General features: G+C 51.8%; 1 protein-coding gene across 10 annotated transcripts in view; it reads right to left on the bottom strand.

The window, feature by feature from the left end:
• Positions 1-259: 259 nt before the first annotated feature.
• Positions 260-13,244, bottom strand: part of CARD14 (caspase recruitment domain family member 14) — a 51,581-nt gene continuing 38,596 nt past the window's right edge. For 5 of the 10 annotated variants that reach the window (XM_049858970.1, XM_049858973.1, XM_049858974.1 and 2 more), the window contains 8 exons: positions 8,551-8,677; positions 8,038-8,275; positions 6,526-6,589; positions 5,714-5,828; positions 3,546-3,719; positions 2,351-2,472; positions 1,064-1,179; positions 260-467 (listed from right to left, as the gene is read on the bottom strand). In XM_049858970.1, coding sequence (XP_049714927.1) covers positions 260-467; positions 1,064-1,179; positions 2,351-2,472; positions 3,546-3,719; positions 5,714-5,828; positions 6,526-6,589; positions 8,038-8,275; positions 8,551-8,677 — 1,164 coding nt within the window. Of the gene's footprint in view, positions 468-1,063; positions 1,180-1,705; positions 2,123-2,350; positions 2,473-2,859; positions 3,720-5,713; positions 5,829-6,525; positions 6,590-6,872; positions 6,896-8,037; positions 8,276-8,550; positions 8,678-13,244 lie in introns of those variants that run through there. The other 5 variants (XM_049858972.1, XM_049858975.1, XR_007513948.1 and 2 more) reach the window with 5 other exon arrangements.

Below are 13,244 nucleotides of genomic sequence, written 5' to 3'. Positions count from 1 at the left end.
AGTTCTGATCATGCTAAGACCTGGTGAGGGTGGAGAGGGCTTACACAGGCCAGTGAGCAGACGCCAGAGGCTGCCCCATGGGAAAACAGCACTGGCCGGAGTTCAAGGTTAGACCCCAGTGGAGAGGGGGCCAGCCGCCATGAACTGGGCTTGTGGAGTCAGCACCCCATGGTGGTGTCTGCTCCTTCTACTCCGACCCTGACCCACAGTAGGGTCCACATTGACGGGGCACAGAGCCCCCACCGCCCCTCCACGGGCATCAGCGGGGGCTCTGCTCTGTCCACACAATCTTCTTCTGCTCGTCCACGATGGCCGCGCGGGCGCAGCTGAGCAAGGTGTCCAGGTCACTCCAGCCGTCGGGGGCCAGGCTGCTGTACAGACAGGGTGCCTTGTCCAGGCCCCCCTCCTCTTGCCTGGCTGCCTCCAGCAGCTGCTCCTCTGACGTGCCCAGCCGCTGCAGGGCCTTCCTGCAATGGAGAGTGGGCAGGGCAGTCTTGGAGGAGCAGAGACCAGGAAGGTGGCTGCGGCCAGACCCCAGGCCAGAGGTGCAGATACTGGAGCACGTGCCTATGCCCTGGCCACATCTCGAGGGATAGAGACCACAGGACATGACACCTGGGCCCCAAATGACATTCCCCTGATGGGGAGGGTCTGGTTTATGACCTTCAACCTCAAGTGCCACACATGAAAGGAGGCAGCAGGCCGTCTCGGTTTGCCCCCAAATGTAAACCAAGAAGGCTTTTCGGCACTGCTTTTTCTTCAGCTAGCACGAATTGGAACACGTTAACTACATGCATCCCGTGAATGTGGAGCCCCTTAGAAGTTTCTTTGGGTTAGCGCAGTCCAGGTTCTCACCCCCCAGCTGTGCCCCGGGCTGCTCCCCAGGAGTGGGGGGAACCTTTGTCCAGGGAGTTGTGGGTAACTGCTTTGCTGGCACCTCCAGGGGCCAGAGCAGGGGAGTTCCTGGGAACCAGAATGGGCCCCAAGGTCCAGGGGCGGGGCTTTAGGGGTGCTTAGGGACCTGGTCCCAAGTCCACAGCTCAGTGCGGGTGGAGGTGCCTACCTGAGCCTCTTGGCGGTCTTCTCATTGGTGGAGATGTAGAGGATGATGGGGAAAATCTCCCTGCTCTGCAGGGCGCAGGCACCGGCCAGCCCCAAGTCCAGGAGGCCATGCGTGTTCTGGGGGCAGTGGGGCGGGAAGAGGAAGTCAGCCATAGCCTTGGGGGCGAAAGGAGCCCCACACCCCTAGCTGAACACAGAATGGTGAGTGCGAGGAAGTCTGGGGACTCTTTAACCACTTCGTACATGTAGCATCTTAAAGTTCTATTGTTTGATTTTTCACCGGGAAATTTCAGAAGTTGCAAGCCTTGGTGTGGTGCGGAGGTGGGCATGGCCAAGGTGCTCAAAGTCTGAATTGGAGGGCTCCATCCCAGCCCCTGGCGGGGTGGTTAAGAGTTTGGCTGCTAACGAAAAGGTCAGCAGCTCTAATCCACCAGCCACTCCTTGGAAACCCTATGGGGCAGTTCTACTCAGTCCTGTAGGGTTGCTATGAGTCGGAATCGTCTTGATGGCAATGAGTTTTTGTTTTTTTTTTTTTTTGGTATCAACTTCTGTGGGCATGGGGTGGGGGTCCTGTCTGGCTCCCAGCCCCCATGGGCCCACCGCTGCATCCTTCAGCCTGTATCTGCATAAATGAGATCATCCACAGAGAAAGCCTTCCATGTATTTGTTTGAACCTTAAAACAACCTTGCAAGGCAGGCGTGCGGAGCATGGTTTAAAAAAAAATCAAACCCATTGTTGTTGGGTCAATTCCAATCCCAAGTGTTACAGAGGGGAACTTGCTCCATAGGGTTTTCTTGGCTGTAATCTTTACAGAGCAGATCGTCAGGCCTTTCTTCCACAGTGCCGCTGGGTGGGCTCGAACTACCAACCTTTAGTCGAGTACAAATTGCACCACCCAGGGACCTGAGAGCATGGCTACTCCCCTTATCCACTCATTTAACAAGTATTGATCAAACATCTCCGGAGTTGAGAAAACCAAGGCTCAAGGCAGTTAAAAGACTCTCCCGAGCTCACAAGGGTCTCAGTGTCAGAAGCAGGTGTGGTCTCTCCATGTGGCTCCTGCTGAGCATGGAGGGGAGGTCTTCAGGGGGATGAACATCCCAAATCTCCTGGTCAGCCAACTGCAGCCTCTCCCCCACGTTCCGTTCCACGCCACCCTGGGAATGGCTTCTGGCCAGTCTGCCCTCACTGCTGGGCTTTGGAGAGAATCCTCCCCACCCCGCTCCCCTCCTCTGGGGAATGAGCTCCCCAAATACAGCCTCCGTGCCTGGGTGAACCTGGGCCCACCTTCTGCATGAGAGACTCCACGGCCTGGCGGGTCACCCAGCAGCGGCTGCTGGACCCTTCTGGCTCCTGGATGATGTCCCCTCTCTGGCTCCGGGTGTCATACTCCTCCTGGCTCAAGTACTCTGCAGGTGACAGAGCAGACAGGATGTCCCATCGCACCGTCTGTGTGCCTCGGTGCCTTGGCACAGCCTGCTTCCTCGGCCTCACTGCCCCTTTCTGCTCACACATGCCTACCCGTCAGCACATCCTTCCTCCCTTCTCCCCTCCCTGAGGACCCATCGCTCCCTCCTGGGCCACACCTGGACCTTCTCTCCTACCCCCTCCTGCACTGGCTCATCCTCCCCCAGCCAAACAGCCCTTGAGAGCCTCTGACTCCTGCACAGAGCCTGGCGCACAGGAGGCGCTTACTAAAGGAACTGCATGGCGTGTGCTTGTTTCCCTCTGTCTCCCCTGCTAGCAAGCCAACTCTAGGAGGGCAGGACAGGGCCCTGTCACCTCCACATCTTAACCTGCGCTCTCAGGGCAGCTGTTGGTCAGTGATGGATGGAGAGATGACAGACAGCTCCACCTCCTTTCTAGTCAGGAGCACGGCAGACACCTGAGTCTGTCCCTTGGAGCAAGGACCCCACTGGCCGGCTCCCCTCCACGAACTTTGTGGGGGGTGATGGAACACTTCGGCTTACTCCCTGGCTTAGTACCAGCCTACTCGCCAGCAGTAACTGCACCGGGTTGAACAGCGTCCCCCCAAATCCATGTCCACCCAGAACCTGAGAATGTGACCTCATTTGGAAACACGGTCTTTGCAGGTGGAATCTGTTGAGATGAGGTTATACTGGCTCAGGGAGGGCCCTGAATCCGATGGTGGGTATCCTTACAAGAGAAAGGAGAGGGGTGCTGAGACGAGACGCAGACACAGGGAGGAGACCTGTGAAGATGGAGGCGGAGACAGAGGGTGCATCGTCGACAAGCCAAGGCCGGCTGGCCACGGCAGAAGCTGGGAGAGGAAAGGAAGCCCCCACCCAGAGCTGAGGCCTCCAGAGCTGAGAAGGATGCTGTTTTAAGCCGCGCTCTGTGGGCTTTGTTGCCACAGCCCCAGGAGACTAGCACCTAACGTCAGCTCTAAGGAGAGCAGGTAAGTGTCCTGCAAGGGCCTGGCCCCACCCTACATGCAGGTGGGCCACAGGTGAGAACAGACCTGCCGGGCATTTCTCAAACCCTCTGAGGAGGCACAGCTTCTCGATCAGTATCTTCCCGATCACCCTGGGCACAAAGATCACGGGCCGGGGCTGGGTGGGCCTGTGGGGGCGCACCAGGGTGTAGGGCACCAGGGTGAAGCAGCTCTCGGCCCAGAAACACACGGTGGAGGAGTCTGCAGAGAGAGCCATGAGTGGGGGTGGGCGGCACCCAGGCTACGTCAGCTCCCTGGACCATCATCAGGTCCCCCTACTTATCAGCCCCCCCACCATCAGACCCCCACACCCATCAGCCCCCCGTCAGCTCCCACCTATCAGCCCCCTTGCCATCAGCTCTTCCCCCACCCATAAGTCCCCCCACTGTCAGCTCCCACCTATCAGCCCCCCAGCACCAGCCCCCCAGCACCAGCCCCCCGCACCAGTCAGCCCCGCTACTGACAGCTCCCACCTTCCAGCTCCCCTACCATCAGCTCTTCTCCCATCCATCAGTTCCCCCACTGTTAGCTCCCACTTGTCAGCTCCCCCAGCATCAGCACCCCCACTGTCAGCACCCATCTGTCAGCCCCCTTACTGTCAGCTCCCCCCATCAATCCTCCCACTGTCACCTCTCCCCCTCACTCGTTAGCTCCCTCCATGGTCCAGCTTCCCCCACATCTGTCAGACCCTTCCCCTCAACAGCTCCCCCTCCCCCATCTTCAGCTGTCCTGGGCTGTTAACCACGCTCCCCCCAGGCCAGCCCCTTGTGGAGGGTCTATTCCGACTGCGGCAGCCCCGGCATCTAGAATAACATCGGACACACTGGGCTCCAGCACTGGTGGCTGATTCCATGTCTCACACCACTGGCTACTGTTGGTTACGTTCCTTTCACCCCCTGGCTAAACAGGAGGCTGCCTGAGCTTTGCAGCCGTTAGTTCCATCCCTGCTTCCCTGTTGGGCCCCCGAGGAACAGAGGGAAAATCAATTTTCTTCCTTTCAAACAACTCTTCAGGGTCTGGAAGATACTGTGGGCCACCCCTCTTTGTCCTCCCGGCACACACAGTCCCCCTTTCTTTCTCCTGGGTCCCTTTTCCCAGGTCTTTATTTGTATTCTCTGCCTGCCATTTCATAGTATGAACCCAAGACACTTGTCCAGAAGAACAAAATAAACTCAAAGCTATTTTGTTGTTGTTAGGTGCCGGTGAGTCGGCCCCTGACTCACGGCGACCCCATGCACTATGGAACGAAACCCTTCCCAGTCCTGCACCTTCCCACCATCAGTTGTGGATTGGGCCTTGTGATCCATAGGGTTTTTGTTGGCCAATTTTTGGAAGTCAATCGTCAGGCCTTTCTTTCTAGTCTGTCTTAGTCCGGAAGCTCCACTGAAACCTTTTCAGCATCGTAGCAACACCCAAGTCTCCACTGATGGGGGGTGGTGGCTGTGCACGAGGTGCCCTCGTCAGGAATCCAACCCAGGTCGCTGCATAGAACGGGAGAATTCTACACTGAACCTCCACTGTCCTCTCAAAACTATTTACCTGACTCTAAATGCACCTCGGGCGGTCTGCACTGCGTGGCTTTACTCTTGGGGGTCCGTGCTTCTCTGAGCTCTTTGTTGTGACCCCTGCACTCACCATCACCCTGCGGCTAAACGGAGGGTCCACAGGTTTGTATGACATTGGGCATTTGGGCACTTTTCAAGCTTACTCTTTTCAAGGAGTGCTGTCAACACAGTTGTTACCATGACTTTGGGACTACTTTATTGGGGCAGATTACAGAAGTAGGTGGATCCATTCAAAGGGTATAAAGATGTGTAGCTCAACCAGGAGTCCCCAGGTGGGGCAAAGGGTTAGTTAGCATGCTTGGCTACTAACCAAAAAGTCAAAGGTTCAAGTCCACCCAGAGGCACCTGGGAAGAAAGGCCTGGTGATCTACTTCCAAAAACTCAGCCACTGAAAACCTTGTGGAGCACAGTTCTACTCTGACACACACGGGGTCGCCAGGAGTCAGAGTCAACTGGATGGCAGCTGGTTTAGCTCAGCCTCTCTCCAGAAGGGCCCCTGGAGCTTAATTGTTATTCTTACAAATCGGGTGCTAGCCAAGAGAGTGGGATCACCCCAACAGACCCCCCAGCCAGCAGCCACCCCAAAGACCCTCACCCATGGTGGACTGCTGACACCCACAGCAGCCTCACCTTCCAACTTGCCAGGGTCCGAGTGGCCCCCTTCGAGGGACGAACACAGAGGGCTGGCCTTGGCTTTGTCCATGCTGACAATGCGGACTAGTTTCTGGGGGCCCGCAGATGACTGCTGTAGGCAGGGGGGAGACAGGAGGGATGAGGGGGCGTTGAAGCCACTGACATAGGACCTGGGCCCTGTCCTGCCTGCACCCCACCCCATCAGCAAACCCCGTGGGACCCCTGCTCCATCAGGCCATGCCTGCTAAACATTCAGGGTGCCAGGCTCAGTGCCGGAGGCCAGATACAGCGAAGGCAGACGGGAGGGGTCCTGAGGCAGGCAGAGCCCAGAGCAGGGCCTTGGCACTGAGGGTGGGCTGCAGGGGGGCAGGAAGAGTGGGGTCCTTCCCTGACAGTCCAGCCCAGGGAAGCACGTCTGCATGTGAGTGCTCACAACCTGAGTTGGGGTCTGCATCTGAGAATGAGAAGGCACCAGACCCCATGGAAGTACGAGGAACAAAGAAGGCGGAGGGAGAGCCTGGGCAGAGAAACAGCTGCTTGGAAACTAATCGTGACACTGTGGATGCACCGGTCAGGGCTGGCCAGCAGGAGGCGTGCAGACCCAGGTGAGAGGGGGGATGAATCATGCCAGCTCCCAGCCAGCACCCAGCCCGCACCCAGCCCCCAGCCCACCCCTCCAGGTGGGCAAGACTTTAGGTGGAACGAGGGGCAGATGGCATGAGCTGGGGCCTCAGGTCAGGAGCGAGGCTGGCCAGGTGTGGAGGGGCAGGCCCCCCAGAGTGTGACTCTGCATCCCAGGTGCCCCTCACCTTGCGGGTAGCCGTGCTCTGCTGTGTCATGTCCTGGATGGTGGCAATGAGCAGCTGCTGGGCCCTGAGGAGAGGAGAGAGGCCTAACCAGTTGCCTGGGGCTGGACAGAGAGAGTCAACTAGGCGAAGGGGCCATGCCATTCGAGGCGGGGCAGGAGGGGTGCAGAGGCGGGCACTTTTCCCCAGGTGCAAGTCCAAGGGGGCACCAGACAAGGAGCAGAATGACATTCCGAGGTGCCACAAATATGAAAGGTGCCTGACTGAGCCAGCTGGACAGGTGGAGGGAGGGAGACGTTTCTGCTGATGTATAGCTGCTATCCACGTCTGTTCGTCTCGAAATTGGGGGCAGGGCGCAATTTAGAGATGGTCCCTGGGTGTTAGAATTGGGGGGCAATTAGAGATGGTCCCTGGGCTTTGGAGTTGGGGGGCAATCAGAGATGGCCCCTGGGTGTTTGAATTGGGGGGGCAATTAGAGATGGCCCCTGGGCACTGGAATGGGGGGGCAATTAGAGATGGCCCCTGGGCGCTTGTTACCCTCCCCTAGCTCCTGACACCATTGCAAAAAACCCCAAGAGGCTGGCTCCAGGCAGTGGTTCTCAGTTCTCGATCCGCTAGGGCAGGGAGGGTCTCTAAAAGGACACCTATGCCTCAGCCCTCCCACAGAGTGTAGATTTCATTGTTTTGAGGTGGGTCGCAGGTGGTCTCCCAGGGGATTCTAATGAGCAGCCAGGGCTGAAGACCACCCCCTTAGGACCTTGCTACTCAAAGTGTGGTCCGTGGACCAAGGTACCCCAGCCCTCCCCAACCCACTTACTGAATCCCATCCCAGGTGACTTGGGTTTGCAGTGTGATTTGAGAAGGGCTGGACCAGACACCCAAATGTGGCGGCACAAACGGTGAACGCACTCGGCTGCTAGCCGAAAGGTTAGAGGTTCGAGTCCACCCAGAGGTGCCTCACAAGAAAGGCCTGGCCGCCTACTTTGGAAAAATAAACCACTGACAACCCTACAGAGCACATTTCTACTCTGACACACATGAGGCTGCCATGAGTTAGAGTGGACTTAATGGCAACTCGTTTGGGATTTTTTTTTTTTTTTGGTAGGGTGACCAAGTCCCTGGTTTGCCCAGAGCTGAGGGGTTTCCTGGGATATGGGCCTTCCAGTGCTAAAATGGAGACAGTCCCGGGCAAACTAGGATGTTTGGTTACCCTGCCTCCAGGGGACCGCTGGCCACACCGGAAGACTGTTTTGGTTGTTGCAACCAGGGGAAGGGGGAGCACCTGACATCTGATGGGTAGAGACCAAGGATGCTGCTGAACACCCTACAATGCACAGGATGGGATGACCCAGCCCCAAATGTCCATAGTGCAGAGGTTGGGAAACTAGAATGTTCTAGAATGCTCTAGAACTGAGGTCCATTTTCAAAAGAGAATAGTGCCTATCACCGAGACTCTGGCCTCAGCACTGATGCTGGGGATCCCACTTCTTACAGCTTCTCACACACACAACCCACCGTGAGTAGTTGGGGATGGCACCATGACTGGTGTCCTTCATGGTGTAGGGGCTGATGCGGTGGGCATGCCAGCGGCCGTGGCCCTGGAACAGGGTGTCAGTGACGTGCAGGACCTCGTTGCAGTGCACCCGCAGCTCCCCCTCCCCCCGGCCCTCCATGGCCAGGTTGACCCTGATGTAGAAGGAGTCCCCGGAGGTGGCCACCTTGGCCTCCAAGTCTTGGACCAGCTTCTTGTATCCTGAGAAAAGAGGACATGAGTGTCAGACCCCCACAGGGCTGCGAATCCATACCAGTGAGTTCCAGAGACCGTTCTAGAATGTGAACATGGGAGGGGAAGGAGGTCTTCACGGAAGGCCACTTGGGCCCTGGGGTCCTGGCTACCTGGGGCACCTCTGCAGACGCAGGTGCAACCTGGCCGAGCCCACCCTCAGCTCTGGGGTCAGCTGCAGAAGCAGTGACAGGTGGGGATGGGGACTGGGTGGCCTCAAAGGGAGAGGGCTGGGGAAGCCGTACCCTCCGTGTTGACCTTCACAGACAGGCGGCAGAAGCCGTCCACCCGCCCAAGGAGTCCGACAGCCTGCTCGAGGGTCATGTCTTCCAGCACAGCCTTGAACACTGGCTCCGTCGCTTCGTAATCGACCTAAGGGCAAATCACAAGGGTCAGCCTCATTGATGAGGATTCTGGGGTCATGGGCTAGATATGAGGAAGCTGAAAGGGGGGTCCTGGAGGCAGGCATAGGGTACCCCACGGCTGGACCGACTTGCCCGTCCCAGCCACCCACATGCCTCAGCCAAATGAGAGGCCACACACATCAGATCTTCTGTCAAAAGCTGTGTCAGAACCTGGATACAGGACGTCACCCTCCGCCATGCTGACGCGTCTTCTGTAGGCTGCAATGACGTGTGCGACACATTCCCACCCGAGGCACAAACGCCAACCCTTCCCTAAAGCACAGGGCTGTCACTGTCCCATTTCCTCCCCTGCGCCATCGTAAGTTTATGAGCCTATTTGTTACAGGAGCCCCTGGGGGGTGCAAAGGTGCTCTGCTGACAACCGAAAAGTCAGAGGTTCAAGTCCACCCAGAGGCACCTAGGAAGAAAGGCCTGGCGATCTAACATCCAAAGAATCAGCCTTTGAAAACATCCTGGAGCACAGTTCTGCTCTGACACGCATGGGGTGCCACCAGTCAGAGTCCACTCCGTGGCAACTGGTTACCGGTATATCGTAATAACAAGAAACATAGGAAGATACATTTTTAAAAAATAATTTTTATTGGGCTTTAAGTGAAAGCTTACAAATCAAGTCAGTCTCTCACATATAAACTTATATACACCTTACTATGTACTCCCATTTACTCTCCCTCTAATGAGTCAGCCCGCTCCCTCCTTCCAGTCTCTCCTTTCATGACCGTTTTGTCAGTTTCTAACCCTCTCTACCCTCCCATCTCCCCTCCAGACAGGAGTTGCCAACACAGTCTCAAGTGTCCACCTGATACAGTCCACTCCATGTCTGATGAGTTGTCTTCAGGAATGGTTCCTATCCTGGGCCAACAGAAGGTTTGGGGACCATGACCGCCAGGATTCTTCTAGTCTCAGTCAGACCATAAAGTCTGGTCTTTTTATGAGAATTTGCGGTCTGCATCCCACTGATCTCCTGCTCCCTCAGGGGTTCTCTGTTGTGTTCCCTGTCAGGGCAGTCGTCGATTGTGGCCGGGCACCATCTAGTTCTTCTGGTCTCAGAATGATGTAAGTCTCTAGTTCATGTGGCCCTTTCTGTCTCTTGGGCTCTTAGTTGTCGTGTGACCTTGGTGTTCTTCATTCTCCTTTGATCCCAGTGGGTTGAGACCAATTGATGCATCTTAGATGGCCGCTTGTTAGCATTTAAGACCCCAGACGCCACACTTCAAAGTGGGATGCAGAATGTTTTCTTAATAGAATTTATTTTGCCAATTGACTTAGATGTCCCCTGAAGCCATAGTCCCCAAACCCCCGCCCTTGCTCCGCTGACCTTCGAAGCATTCAGTTTATTCCGGAAACTTCCTTGCTTTTGGTCCAGTCCAGTGGAGCTGACCTTCCCTGTATTGAGTATTGTCCTTCCCTTCACCTAAAGTAGTTCTTATCTACTATCTAATCAGTAAATAACCCTCTCCCACCCTCCCTCTCCCCTCTCGTAACCACAAAACAATGTTTTCTTCTCAGTTCAAACTATTTCTCAAGATCTTACAATAGTGGTCTTATACAATATTTGTCCTTTTGCATCTGACTAATTTCACTCAGCATAATGCCTTCCAGGCTCCTCCATGTTATGAAATGTTTCACAGATTCATCACTGCATAGTATTCCATTGTGTGAATATACCATAATTTATTTACCCATTCATCCATTGATAGGCACCTTGGTTGCTTCCATCTTTTTGCTATTGTGAACAGTGCTGCAGTGAACATGGGTGTGCATATATCCGTTTGTGTAAAGGCTCTTATTTCTCTAGGATATACTCCAACAAGTGGGATTGCTGGATTGTATGGTAGTTCTATTTCTAGCTTTTTAAGGAGGCGCCAAATACATTTCCTAAGTGGTTGTACCATTTGACATTCCCACCAGCAGTGTGTAAGTGTTCCAGTCTCTCCACAATCTCTCCAACATTTATTATTTTGTGTTTTTTTTCAATTAATGCCAGCCTTGTTGGAGTGAGATGGAATTTCATTGTAGTTTTGATTTGCATTTTTCTAATGGGTAATGATGGTGAGCATTTCCTCATGTATCTGTTAGCTACCTGAATGTCTTCTTTAGCGAAGTGCCTGTTCATACCTTTTGCCCATTTTTTAATTGGATTATTTGTCTTTTTGTAGTTGAGTTTTTGCTGTATCATATACATTTTAGAGATCAGATGCTGATCGGAAATGTCATAGCTGAAAAAATTTTCCCAATCTGTAGGTGGTCTTTTTACTCTTTTGGTGAAGTCTTTAGATGAGCATAGGTGTTTGATTTTTAGGAGCTCCCAGTTACCTGGTTTCTCTTCGTCATTTTTAGTAATGTTTTGTATTCTGTTTATGCTTTGTATTAGGGCTCCTAATGTTGTCCCTATTTTTTCTTCCATGATCTTTATCATTTTAGTCTTTATGTTTAGATCTTTGATCCACTTGGAGTTAGTTTTTGTGCATGGTGTGAGGTATGGGTCCTGTTTCATTTTTTTGCAAATGGATATCCAGTTATGCCAGCACCGTTTGTTAAAAAGACTATCTTTTCCCCAATTCACTGACACTGGGCCTTTGTCAAATATCAGCTGCTCATATGTAGATGGATTTATATCTGGGTTCTCAATTCTGTTCCATTGGTCTATGTGCCTGTTGTTGTACCAGTACCAGGCTGTTTTGACTACTGTAGCTGTATAATATGTTCTAAAATCAGGTAGAGTGAGGCCTCCCACTTTCTTCTTCTTTTTCAGTAATGCTTTACTTATCCAGGGCTTCTTTCCCTTCCATATGAAGTTGGTGATTTGTTTCTCCATCACATTAAAAAATGTCGTTGGAATTTGCATTGTAAGTGCATTGTATATATAGATGGCTTTTGGTAGAATAGACATTTTTACTATGTTAAGTCTTCCTATCCATGAGCAAAGTATGTTTTTCCACTTATGTAGGTCCCTTTTAGTTTCCTGCACTAGTACTTTGTAGTTTTCTTTGTATAGGTCTTTTACATCTTTGGTAAGATTTATTCCTAAGTATTTTATCTTCTTGGGGGCTACTGTGAATGGTATTGATTTGGTTATTTCCTCTTCGGTGTTCTTTTTGTTGATGTAGAGGAATCAAAAGTGATTTTTGTATGTTTATTTTATAACCTGAGACTCTGCCAAACTCTTCTATTAGTTTCAGTAGTTTTCTGGAGGATTCCTTAGGGTTTTCTGTGTATAAGATCATGTCATCTGCAAATAGAGATATTTTTACTTCTTCCTTGCCAATCCAGATGCCCTTTATTTCTTTGTCTAGCCTAACTGCTCTGGCTAGGACTTCCAGCACAATGTTGAGTAAGAGTAGTGATAAAGGACATCCTTGTCTAGTTCCCGTTCTCAAGGGAAATGCTTTCAGGCTCTCTCCATTTAGAATGATGTTGGCCGTTGGCTTTGTATAAATGCCGTTTATTATGTTGAGGCATTTTCCTTCAATTCCTATTTTGCTGAGAGTTTTTTTTATCATGAATGGGTGTTGGACTTTGTCAAATGCCTTTTCCGCATCAATTGATAAGATCATGTGGTTTTTGTCTTTTATTTATATGGAGGATTACATTAATGGTTTTTCTAATATTGAACCAACCTGGTATAAATCCCACTTGGTCGTGGTAGATTTTTTTCATACGTTGTTGAATTCTATTGGCTAGAATTTTGTTGAGGATTTTTGCATCTATGTTCATGAGGGTCTGTAATTTTCTTTTTCTGTGGTGTCTTTACCTGGTTTTGGTATCAGGGATATGCTGGCTTCATAGAATGAGTTAGGTAGTATTCCATCCATTTCTATGCTCTGAAATACCTTTAGTACTAGTGGTGTTAACTCTTCTCTGAAAGTTCGGTAGGACTCTGCAGTGAAGCCATCCGGACCAGGGCTTCTTTTTGTTAGCTGTTTTTTGATTACTTTTTCAATCTCTTCTTTTGTTAATGGTGTATTTAGTTGTTCTACTTCTGATTGTGTTTGTTTAGGTAGGTAGTGTTTTTCCAAGAATTCATCCATTTCTTCTAGATTTGCAAATTTGTTAGAGTACAATTTTCATAATAATCTGATATGATTCTTTTAATTTCAGTTGGGTCTGTTGTGATGTGGCCCATCTCATTTCTTATTTGGGTTATTTGTTTCCTTGCCTGTATTTCTTTAGTCAGTCTGGCCAATGGTTTATCAACTTTGTTAGTTTTTTCAAAGAACCAGATTTTGGCTTTGTTAATTCTTCCAATTGTTTTTCTGTTCTCTAATTCATTTAGTTCAGCTCTAATTTTTATTATTTGTTTTCTTCTGGTGCCTGATGGATTCTTTTGATGCTTGCTTTCTATTTGTTCAAGTTGTAGGGACAGTTCTCTGATTTTGGCTCTTTCTTCTTTTTGTATGTGTGCGTTTATCGATATAAATTGACCTCTGAGCACTGCTTTTGCTGTGTCCCAGAGGTTTTGATAGGAAGTGTTTTCATTCTCGTTGCATTCTATGAATTTCTTTATTCCCTCCTTA

The sequence above is a fragment of the Elephas maximus genome, chromosome 19, assembly GCF_024166365.1.
Source record: "Elephas maximus indicus isolate mEleMax1 chromosome 19, mEleMax1 primary haplotype, whole genome shotgun sequence".
Taxonomy (NCBI): Eukaryota; Metazoa; Chordata; class Mammalia; order Proboscidea; family Elephantidae; genus Elephas; species Elephas maximus.
The sequence above is the reverse complement of the archived record's forward strand: the minus strand, read 5'-3'. Positions and strand labels throughout refer to the sequence as shown.